This window comes from Centroberyx gerrardi, chromosome 24, assembly GCF_048128805.1.
Source record: "Centroberyx gerrardi isolate f3 chromosome 24, fCenGer3.hap1.cur.20231027, whole genome shotgun sequence".
Taxonomy (NCBI): domain Eukaryota; kingdom Metazoa; phylum Chordata; class Actinopteri; order Beryciformes; family Berycidae; genus Centroberyx; species Centroberyx gerrardi.
This window is the reverse complement of record NC_136020.1, coordinates 6328572-6340000: the sequence shown is the minus strand read 5'-3', so window position 1 is coordinate 6340000 and position 11429 is coordinate 6328572. Positions and strand designations below refer to the sequence as shown.

At 41.9% G+C, this 11429-nt stretch overlaps 1 protein-coding gene across 5 annotated transcripts in view; it reads left to right on the top strand.

Moving 5' to 3' along the window:
• Positions 1-11048, top strand: part of rassf3 (Ras association domain family member 3) — a 65603-nt gene extending 54555 nt beyond the window's left edge. For all 5 annotated transcript variants that reach the window (XM_071920602.2, XM_071920604.2, XM_071920605.2 and 2 more), the window contains 5 exons: positions 579-686; positions 3403-3576; positions 3833-3920; positions 5399-5514; positions 5797-11048. In XM_071920602.2, coding sequence (XP_071776703.2) covers positions 579-686; positions 3403-3576; positions 3833-3920; positions 5399-5514; positions 5797-5946 — 636 coding nt within the window. In that variant the 3' untranslated portion in view covers positions 5947-11048. The remainder of the gene's footprint in view (positions 1-578; positions 687-3402; positions 3577-3832; positions 3921-5398; positions 5515-5796) is intronic.
• The last annotated feature ends 381 nt before the right edge of the window (positions 11049-11429 follow it).

The following is an 11429-nucleotide window of genomic DNA, read 5'->3' as shown; positions in this document are numbered from 1 at the left end:
TGTGTGCGCGTGTCATCTTTATCTATCAGCTGACCACTTAAACCTACACTACCCAAAGGCTATTTATACATAAACACACACAAACTGCTGACTGCTTACTGCGGCTCTCTTCTCTCTTCACATAAAGCCCCTTGAAGTACATGTGTGAGTGACTTGACGAATACAGATACACAATGTACATACACACCACACACACTGCAGCCAGTCTGAATCAGCTTTATGCACTCCTAAAGACCATGTCCCTGTATTGGTCAAACCCTGTAAACAACCAACTGTTTTTTTCTTAGAATTATTCAAGTTCAAGTATTGAATTGTCTTGCAGTGTGACAACACTGTTGCAGATAAGGATATACATAGCCTTCACCCGCAGGAATTATCCATCTTTTGTCTCAAATTAGAAGTCAGTCTCTCACCATGGGACCCAGGCTGAGTTGCAAACATATTGTTGACATCCCTCCAGCAATACAGTAAAGACACCAAGACCCTTTATAGTAGATTCCAGTTATCTTCCTCACTGATGACATTCCTTGTTTGTTGATGCCTTTTTTCTAATGACCCCATCTCTCTCTCTCTGTCAGGATGTGGAAAAGGAGAGAGAGTTGCGGACTCACCTCAGCAGGGAGGAGATCAGGCAGAAGATTGAGCAGTACAACACCCTGACCAGGGACCACCTTAAAATGACACTGGTGAGTGGAGCACACACACACACACACACACACACACACACACACACAGTGGTATTTGGCTCGTATGCAGCGCTTCCTGTAAATGCCTTTCTCGCCTCCATCTATTCCATCCTTACTCACTTCTTTCAACTTTCCTTCATCTCTCTCTCTCTCTCTCTCTCTCTCTCTCTCTCTCTCTCTCTCTCTCTCTCTCTCTCTCTGTGTTTCTGTCTCTCTTTCTGTGTCTCTGTCTCTCTTGCTGTGTCTCTCTATCTCTTGCTGTGATTTGACATGCTGAAGGAGTTGCTCTGCCTGAAAGTCTGTGCATTAAATATTTCAGTTATGAGTCATGCTGTGAACACATTCTGCTCTTCTATCTTTTATTCACTCGTTCTCTTTCTCTCTGTCTCTTTCTCTGTGTACTGTAACCTTTCTCTTCTACCTCTATCTTGTGGTAGAATGATATACTGTATCATAATAATACTAATAATTATAAACCATATTTTATATAGCAGCTTTTCAAAAACAAAGTTTACAAAGCATAAAAAAGTTACATCAAAACAAAATATTATATAAAAAATAGTAATAAATATGTAATAAAAACAAAGAATTAAAAGTCTAAGATTTTTTACAGAAAGAAAATTTATAAAAATGGGTTTCAAGAGATTTAGCAGGTTGTTCCACCTTATATGGGCCCTAATGGAAAAAAGTTCTGCCCCCCTTCCTCAGTCTAGACTGTGGAACAGATGCTGAAGATATATATTTACATTGAGTGATATATATAGTCTGCTGTTTTTGATATATCTGTACCATGTGTGTCAGTATGTTCTCTGTTACTGTTATTTAAGATTAAATGAGATCCTCGTGCTTTTTAAAATTGTATTTAGTCTCCATCTTTGTTGTTTGTGTATTTTTCTGCACTGCTCTTTCCAGAGATCACCTGTCAATCAAAGTTTCTTTAGGTGGCACTCTTTTCTTTGTCTGTTCAGCCATGGGAATATTAAGTAGGAATGTATGAATGAAAAGAATAAAAATATGAATTACAGCATTATAAGGTTGTGCAAAAAAATCAGCGGTAGTTGATATGACAAATTGGTGTGCATTTAAATAAAGTGACTGTGATGCTGAAACAGGATGTAGTGCCGGCTCTATAGCTGAGGTGTGCTGACGTTTCAACATCCACACTCAGCATTCCTCAGCAGTAACATCAGTGTGATCTGATGTTATTCCCGCTATTGTTCTCCCACCAGAATATTTTGCTTGGCAGCATGGAAAGGTCTCTGAAGTTGTATTCATGTGACACCATTTCTCCATGGTGAAACTAATACAAATGAAATTCTTTTTAGGTGAGGCAGCAATTAAAGACTTGACTAAGATATCTACCGGTTGAGAAAAATCAATTGATAGTACAACATTAGAACAACTTTTTCTACTTTTTAAAGGATCGCAGCTAACTAACAGCCTTGGTTGACAAAATGATCATTCCTGCAGGTTAGATGACACTTGTTTCACACAATCATTGCATAAGCAGGTGGTTTTCAGCCCAATTCCAGTGGACTGACAAGACTGACCCGCCTTTAAAGAAACCGCATGAACAAACCAGGAGGGAAGAACATTTTTAGATCATGACTGCACTCTGACTTAGTCATGGAAAAGTTATGGAATTTTACATCAGGGCCAAGGTGATAGTGAATGATGAACTAGCCAATTATTTTTTTTATCTATTTTTCAAAATAGATATAAAGCATTTTGGAAAGAAACTATTCAATTACAGATGTAAAACTGAAGCTCACTAAAAGCACAATTACTTTGAGTGTGGAGGTGGTCTGCTCTGTAACTCATGTCAATATGCAGTGTATCTGTGGGTCCTTAAAAAGTCTGGAAAAGGTCTTAAAATAAAAATTAAGGCCTTAAAAAGCATCAAAATGTCAGAAATGGAAAAACAAGAACTAAAAGTACAGAAACCTGTCAGACGTGGAATAGCAGAGCTGATAGCATCACTATGCCAAACCTGCAGACATTCGGCTCTGCTTTTCTGCTTTCCTTTGTTCGCTCTCCTCTCTGTCTTTCTTTCTGTCTTTCTTTGTCTCCTTATCACTTCATCTGTGGCGGCACAAGTCAGTCTTTGTCTCTGTCATTTGGGTTTCTGTGTGTGTGTGTGTGTGTCAGCTGAATACTTTGTTCCAGCCTGTGATTTTGACTTCTAGTTGCGCTGATCCTGTTTCTCCGCTTTTAACCTTAACTAACACACACACACACTCACACTCACACACACACACACACACACACACACACACACACACACACTCACACACACACATACATCTCCATATGCCCCGTATGGAGTAATAAGCTTAAGATGCTCTTCCCCAGTCTGGAGCCATCTGTCCTGCGAGCCATACTGAGCTTAATGGGTGGACTGAAGCACAGCGATCATATAGCATGTAGCTCCGGAAACTTGGAGTCCAACTAACAAAAGAAAAACATTGTCCGATTTTAACATGACAGCAGCCTCCGACTAATGTATGCATATCTGAGCTATATTTATCTGTAAATGTATACAGAACCCCAGAAATGTGCATCAGTGTTTTGCACAGGTTTGCAGTTTATTTCGACCCCCATGACTTGTTTTTTTTTTTTCAGTTGTGTGCAGACTGTATATCTGATCTATTTTCTTTGTTCAGACATTTAAGTCTCTCTCTCTCTCTGTCTCTCTCTCTCGCTCTCTCGCCCGCAGAGCCCCAGCGGTGTGTATACCGGCTTCATCAAGGTCCAGCTGGAGCTGAGGAGGCCGGTGACGGTGCGGGCGGGGCGGGGCGGAGTGGGAGGCGCCGCGGGGGAGGAGGCCTTCTATCTGCCCAGAGGAGCCACCAATACCCTCCACATCAGCTCCAATAACACAGTTAGACAGGTGGCTAACACACACGTGCATACACACACACTTGGTTTTTTCAATGAGGGGAAATGAGATATGATTAGTGTTGATTAGGCAGCTTGATGAGGAATAGGAACCTATGACAAATGGGTTAAAATTAGGGGTAAACTGATATATGGGGCTGATATCGGCTTTTTATAAAAAAAATAGTCCAGTCAGTGTCATCCACCTCTGATATGATGCAGTTTGTTTGTTGTGTCTGGACCAAAATATCTTGTTCTTGTGTCTGTAGGTGATCGTCGCCCTGTTGAACAAGTTCACAGTAGCTGACAACCCCGCCAAATATGCCCTCTACAAGCGCTACCGCCGGGAGGAGCAGGGTAAGACACTGACTGTGTGTGTGTGTGTGTGTGTGTGTGTGTGTGTGTATTTGAGCGAGGCAGAGAAAGCGACAGTGCCGGAGACAGGGTTTCATGCCACTCATGCCAAGCTTGGTATCAGATGCTTTGGAACTGACATGGTGTCGAGGGTCTGTGTGTGTGTGTGTGTGTTGTGTGAGAGAGAGAGAGAGAAGGGCGTGCCAGTGTGTGTATTTCTGGAGGCCTCACCCCCTTGTTGCTGGTTGCTGAATGCCACAGGGCTCTCCCCACTATCAACACTTTGCCAGGAATACCCAGGCACACACACACACACACACACACACACTGTACGAAAGAACAGCTGTTGCAGGGTCACTGGCTTCTGTGGAAGGGTATCAAACATTATCTCTTAAGTCCATTTAGCATCTACAAGCAAGGAAAGGAGTTTAGGATTTTATTAAGTTACCTTATTCAAGGAAAAGACACTAAAAGAGTTGAATTATGTGAAAGTTGACCCAGTCACTAGTAGAGTGAGTTTATGTGGCTTTTTTTAGACTCTTTATGTCTCGTGTGAAGTGTGGGAAGGGTTTTGCCTCCACATTATATAGAGAGATGCAGGGTTTTTCCCCTTATTAGTATGTTTGTGTGTGTGTGTTGCTGCTCTCATACAGGCTTCTGGTGTATGTGTTTGGGGTGGTTTTCCCTCGTTACTGCAGGCATAAGACTTAGCCTGCTAATAAAAGATAGTGTCTAGACAACTGTCTGAAAACTGAGATGTAGGCTTCCTCAGCTCATACGTAAACAGACGGGTTATAGCTTTTAAACAAGTGACAAACTCATTAAAAGCCATATGTTATGAAGAGGTGAAGCCATTGATAGTTTGGTTGGATTGTACTGTGAGCGCCATTTTCCTCCCTCATCAGAGCTAGGAAGTGTTGGCTGCAGATGTGTAACAATGCCCGTGAACTTGGGTTTCAGGATGACTTGGTTTGTTTTAACTGGGCCTTGTTTTAGATTACAGAAGCCCAGCGCAGTGACTTTGGTCTCTGAATATTTTATTTATCCCACCCTGCTCTCTCTCTGTCTCTCTCTCTCTCTATCCAGGAGTGTTCAGTGTGACATTTAAATACTTAATTTGAATACTTTAACTTTGCTTAATATTTAAATACTTTAGGTAGTTTAATGTTAGTTCTGCCCAACATCATGGATCTCTCTCCCTCTCTCTTGCCCTTTGTAGTTTACTGTGGTTGTTAATGTACCCCACCCGTCCCTATGCCCTTTCATCCTCTGCCAGGCTAGTTTATATGCACATAACGCACACACACACACACACACACACACACACATACACATACAGACACTCTTACATGTTGGCAGAAACAGACGAGTGTAGAATATGACTGCAGTAACCTCAGTGGTGCATGCATGTTTGCGCCCAAAGGCTTATACATATGTAATGACTTAAGTAACCTGTGTGTGTGTGTGTGTGTGTCCTGTAGTGTACGTGTGTAAGCTGGCGGAGGGAGAGCAGCCGTTGTTTCTTCGTCTGGTGGCGGGACCCGACGGCGACACACTCGGCTTCGTACTGAGGGAACAACAGACGGGAGAAGTCATGGTAACGCAACCTCTCTCTATCTCTCTCTCTCGCTCTCTCTCTATCTCTCTCTCTCTCTCTCTGAGATACAAATTGTGAGATTTACAGAGTTACACTTTTCACTCAACATATAAGTTGCTCTTGTTCTCTCCCTGCTTTTTCTTCTCCATCCTCCTGCTTTTCTTCCTCCTCCTCTTCTTTCTCCCCATCATCCTTCTCCCTCACCTCCTCCTCTTCCCCCTCATCATCATCATCCTCTTCCTCCTCCTCCACCTCCTTGTCTTCCTCCTCTCCTCTCTCCAGTGGGACGCGTTCTCCATCCCGGAGCTCCGCAACTTCCTGCGGATCCTGGAGAAGGAGGAGCAGGAGCAGATGGAGGCGGTGACTCGCCGCTACGACAGCTACCGCCAAAGACTGCAGGAGGCGCTGAGGGAGGCCAGAGGGCCCTCTTAGAGAAACAGCACCACAACAAAACATGACTACTGCCCCCTAGAGGGCCGGAGGGGACGGACAGGAGGAAGACAGAGGAAACTTCTGTACGTTTTGGAGGAGAGAGGGATGTGAAAGCGGAAGGAAGGGATGATCTGACAGAGAGAGGGATGCTATAAACAACTCAGTTCCTGAGAAGAGACGGACGAGTAGAGACTCTGATGAAGAGAATGGATAGACGGACGAACGGACAAAACTGGTCCTCTGTACTTGCAGCAGCACAGTTGGTGTACTGCACCTTTAATGGGCTCTAGATGGAGGCCAGTGGAGTTTCACTCGGCCCGGATTCAAGACTTTTAAACTGCTGCCTGCTCTGCCCCGTCTGCCTACACATACCAAAGAATTACTCTGATTATCATTGTGCCATATTCAATTATCCTCTCTCCCACTCTCTTGTCTCTCTCCCTCTCTCTCTCTTTTCTTTCACTCTCTCCCACTGTCTCATAATTTATGCAATCTGATTTCTCTTTTCCTTTTTTCCCCTTTTTATCCTTTAAACTTGTGAAAGACTCAAGGCCATACGTTGAGTTGGATTATTTGACTTTTATTTAATTTGTTTGTTGCTAAGGTCTGTACATATTTTTTGTTAATTTATGTGGGTGAAGCTTTTTTTTTATTGTTTTATTTTTTCTTTTCAAAAGGTCTTATTTTAGTTTATTCTCCAGAGGCGTAGCAGCAATCTGAAACCAATGGAAACAGGTTGTTGACACAGAAACATACAGAATAATCTGTACAGGTCGACCAACTTCTACTAGAGGTAAATACACAGGCAACATGAGCACGACACACCAATCCATCTTAACCTTTTTCAGCCTGGGACCACAGACAGGCCCACATGCCATAGTTTAAGAAACCAAGACTGTATATACCCGACAGGAATACCTGGCAAATCACACAGAATAACCTGGATGTGATAATCTGGTTTGGCTTGGCGTAGCCTGAAATTTTAGAAGATTTTGCTGAATTAAGAAAGGAACAAAGATGAACCGTATGTTGGAGACAGAGGTATAGAATGAATAGAAAAGAGCCAAGAGCTTGGAAGGTGAATTGTAGATCTAATGTGACTGAAAATGACCAGAAACAAACTCTTTTAAGGGTACTGACACAGAAAGAGGATAGGTTTCTATAGAAAGACTAAATGAGTGGTATGTTAAGTGGAAGCTTATGAGAAGTGGAAGTAGTTTTGTATTGGATGCAGTCTGTAAAAAGCCTTGATCATTTGTTATGGTGCGTGAAGAAGAGAGAGAGGATGATGACAGAGGGGATGTAAAGCCTTGTTTTCACTAGCTGAGTTTGATCAAGCATAAGCTGAACAGACTGGCATTGGTGTGGATAGAGATGACCCATGACCTTTGACCTCCAGACTTGCCCACTGTGGGTAGAGGAGGAGTTGTTTGTACTGTGGGAATAGACTGGTTTCTGGAAGTTGACTAACCGGCATAGAGGAAGTAGAAGAGAAACCTCAGAAGAAGGAAGGAAGGAACAAAAGAAGAATAGTTTTGTTTCAGAAACGCTGTTTAGGAAGAGATTGTGTGAGGGTTTATGGCCAGAGAAGCAATCCATCAACACAAAAGCAGTGTGACTATTGCCTTGGGGACAATCAGGGGGACTTCACTTCACTTCAAAGCAAAATGTCTAGTGGAGTTGAAGCTAAAGTCAGTTGATTAACAGCCCCTGCACTTTCTGCACTAATTAAATCTGCAATGTTTCACTCTGAGTGGCTGTGGTGTTACTAAGAGAGATGGAGGTCTGTAAGTGCTGATAGCAGCAACACAGAGGAGGGCAAAATGGCCGTATTGTCCTGTCCTCCCCTATGTCTGTCCGCAGCCTTTCATTTCAGACGGCCATGTTTTGCCCTTATCTCAACAGCCCGGCTAAACCTGCAGCCTTGACCTCCTCGTCAACCCTGGTTTCTCCTTTTGAAACCAGAGCCGGGTGGACGACATGGAAAAATGTCACACAGGGAAACTAGTGAAGTCAGAAAAAGTACGTAGGAAGGATGGCAGAACCCAAAAATGCTGAAGAAACGTTGCTCAGCTGCCTGTTTGTGTACAGTTTGGTTGTGCTCATTAACGGCTCCATGTAAAGTAATACAGGCCTTTTGATAGCATTGCCAGTATAGAAAATAGCTGCCTTAATATCTATATACAATGTCTTCTGTGGCGTATATAATTCAGGATATGGCTTAGAGACCAAAGAGGCATGTTTTCAATGTTGTGTTAGACAAACCTTTGTCTCTGTTGCCTCTGTTAGTGTTGGTGTCTTCATCTGTGCTACTGTGTTGTGAGTGATGATAGATACTTGAGGAAACAACACACACACACAAGTAAAAAGAAATCCTGAATGACAATCAGTTGGACAAACAAAACTGCTAAGCAAAGTATTATAGTTTCTCACAACTGTTCAGAGTTTCATTTATCAAGAAATGCAAAGCTGTTGGGTGTAAAATGGCTCATTGTTTTAACTGCAAGTACTGTATGATGTTCAGCTGACGGTGCTGCAGTGTGTTTCTGTAGAAGACGGTTGTGTAACACCGCCATCTAGTGGACAAATACTGCAACTACGCTCTCATTTCCTTGTGTCAAACATCTATTGGTGACATTTATGTTATAGATTTATTTTACTTTTTTTTTGTTATACTGTATAACCAAAGATATTTTTTAAAAATGTGCAGATTTTTAGGTGTTGCCTGGAGCAAAAATATTAGAGGCCTCATCCCATTGGAGGGACAAATATATAGTTTAGAGTTTTATTTAAAGGGGTTGTCAACCCAAATATAATTTACTCTCAAACACTGGGTAACATAATTTAAAAGTATATGGAAGTCTGCGTGGAAACAGTTTTTTTGAATCTTAAAGCCATTAAGTTGTTGATGTATCTGCTAAACAACTTTTGCTGTTAAAGTGCGTCGTAGTGTTAGGCTCTACCGCTCATCACACACACACACACACACGCCAGGGCTTTGCACCAGACCAATCGTATCAACTAGAGTATCTTTTGGGCACTTTACCTTCTAATTCAGGGAAGACGGGTTTTGATTTTTTGGACTTTTTCTTTTTCTCTGTCTCTCCTGTTTTTATCAGATGCCTACAGTGTGTCTCCAACCACCGCTCTCACAATCTGTACATTTTCTCAAATCGTAACACACTATGACGTGATCTTATGTTTGAAGATTTTACTCTCTCGTTAAGCGCCGCTCGTAATTTTATATTTTTAACAGATGGAAGTACAGTGTGACAGGATTTTATTTTGTTTTTCTTCTCCAGCTCATCGTTTTGTGTCTCGACGAGCTTCCATACGATTTGTTCAAAGTTAGCTGTAGACTGTGAAATGTTTGGTTGATTCTCAACTCTCGCATGTGTTCTGGTTTGTCTGTTTCTATACATACATGCTTACTGTACACACTACTGGACGACTCAACATAAAGCATGCATTATAATATATACACTAGTAATCCCGCCTGGGTCAAATGGCGTTTGCAAATAGTTTGTTGTTGCCTAGTTACCAGATGGGTGGGGGAAAATACTATGAATACTAGTATACTAATACTAGTTAACTTTCGTCCACCTTGCTGTGATTGACAGCTTACCTGACTTGGTAAACCCCACCCACATGGTATTCAGAGGAGGTTAAAACAAACACCGACAATTATTTTGCAGATCCCAATCGCACTCAGGCCTGCTAGTTATGCAAATTATGGGCTTGTTGATGTATTTAGCCATTATGAAAAAACTATTGGGCCAGTAGTGTTTGTCATGTATGAGAAGTTGATTTACAGTATCTGGTTTGTATTCAGAGATCGTTTTGTAAGACTGTTCAACCATAACTAGAGACATAGAGCGCACAAAGGTCTGGCTGACCTGTAGGATGTTGAGGTAGGCTTCTTTTATGCTACATTTAGTTTTAACTGAGCAATTTGATTGGCTTGATATTATGGAGTGTATTATCCCAGGTGCCTCACCACTAAAGGTATTGATTAATTGAAGGTATTTGATGAGATGAAACTTTAACAAACCAATTTCCTAACAAGGATCATTAAAGTTTCATCTTATCCTAAACACAATAAGTCTAAACTCAGTATTATGTGGCATAAAAGGATGGCTAGAATGAAACTGGAGACAAGAAATGCTGTGGGTGTAAAAATCACCTTTCACAATAGTTGTCAAAAGCCATACTAGCTCAACACATTCTCAATATCAGCTTAAATCTATAATCAATATGAGACTTCTTTACTGTTGCTGGTGGTGAGACGAGGCAGCCTAAGCTTTGTGTGATCTATGTCTCGAGTTTGAATGACCAGATTTGTTAAATGCCAAAGATGTCTGTAGCTCTTCTGCCTTTTTTTTTGTTTTTTTGTTTATGCTGTAGTGCTGTACGCAGGGTCTGGAGAATAGATGTCTTGTGCATCATCATCATCATCATCATCATCTGAGCGCAAAGACAAAATCCGCTCCTTTGTTTTACACTTGAAAAAAGGGGATTTTAGTGGTAGGATGTTTTTCGGGAGAACTTCCCAGCTGTGCTTCAGCCGTGGGTTTCACTCTCCGGCCAAGCTGCAAAGTCCAAAATCACCATCAAGTTTAGAAATCAGTGATTTAACAAAGAAAAATCACTGCTATGGTCAATTCACTACTGATCAGGAGGGTAAATGTGCGAGATTGTGTGTGTGTGTGTGCAGGTGTGTGGAGGTGTGTTTGGAGGTGTGTGTGCAGGTGTGTGTATGTAGGAGTGTGCAGGTGTGTGGACACTATTTCCAGTGTAGTACTGGAGTACAAAGAGTAAACGTGCTGGATGTTGTCTTTGCAGCTTGGCCGGACACAGCAGTGCCTTTCTGGATTCGTTAGCGGCAGAATGAGCGAGCTGCAGACAGCAAAAACCCTGCAGGAGAGATGAGATGGTTTCATGTTGCTTTTCGTTCCATTTCTATCTACAGTATAGGCTAATAATAACTTGATGCAGGTTTATTTTTGTAGGTAACTTTCCTTTCTTTTTGAATCGTTACCAAATGTGGCCTTTCTTCAGACAAGGCCGGCCGCATCTATTAAAGTTGAAATTAAAACAAAAAAGGTCGGTGTGTTGGAGTGGTTTCATCACATGCAGGTTTCGTCTCTGTTTCTCCACACAGCTCTCTTACACCTGCTTTAACTTAAATGCCCTTCCACTTCTTCATCCTGCCAAGAGACCAGATGGGTTGGTATGTTGATTGCTGTGAAACATTAAAATGGTTTTAATTACAGTTTCCATACCAGTGAAGCTTCATAACTGAAATAAGGGATCCAGAGGTCTTGCCAGAGTTATAAACTTGTTGACTTTAAGGAAATACTCAGCCTGTTTCCAAATGTTACCAAACACAACTGAATTGGCATTATGCAACACAGATCTGATGCAGCTTGATGATGGTTGCCTCACATCCCTTGTGCCTTCTGATAGCTGGAAAGAAGCAATAA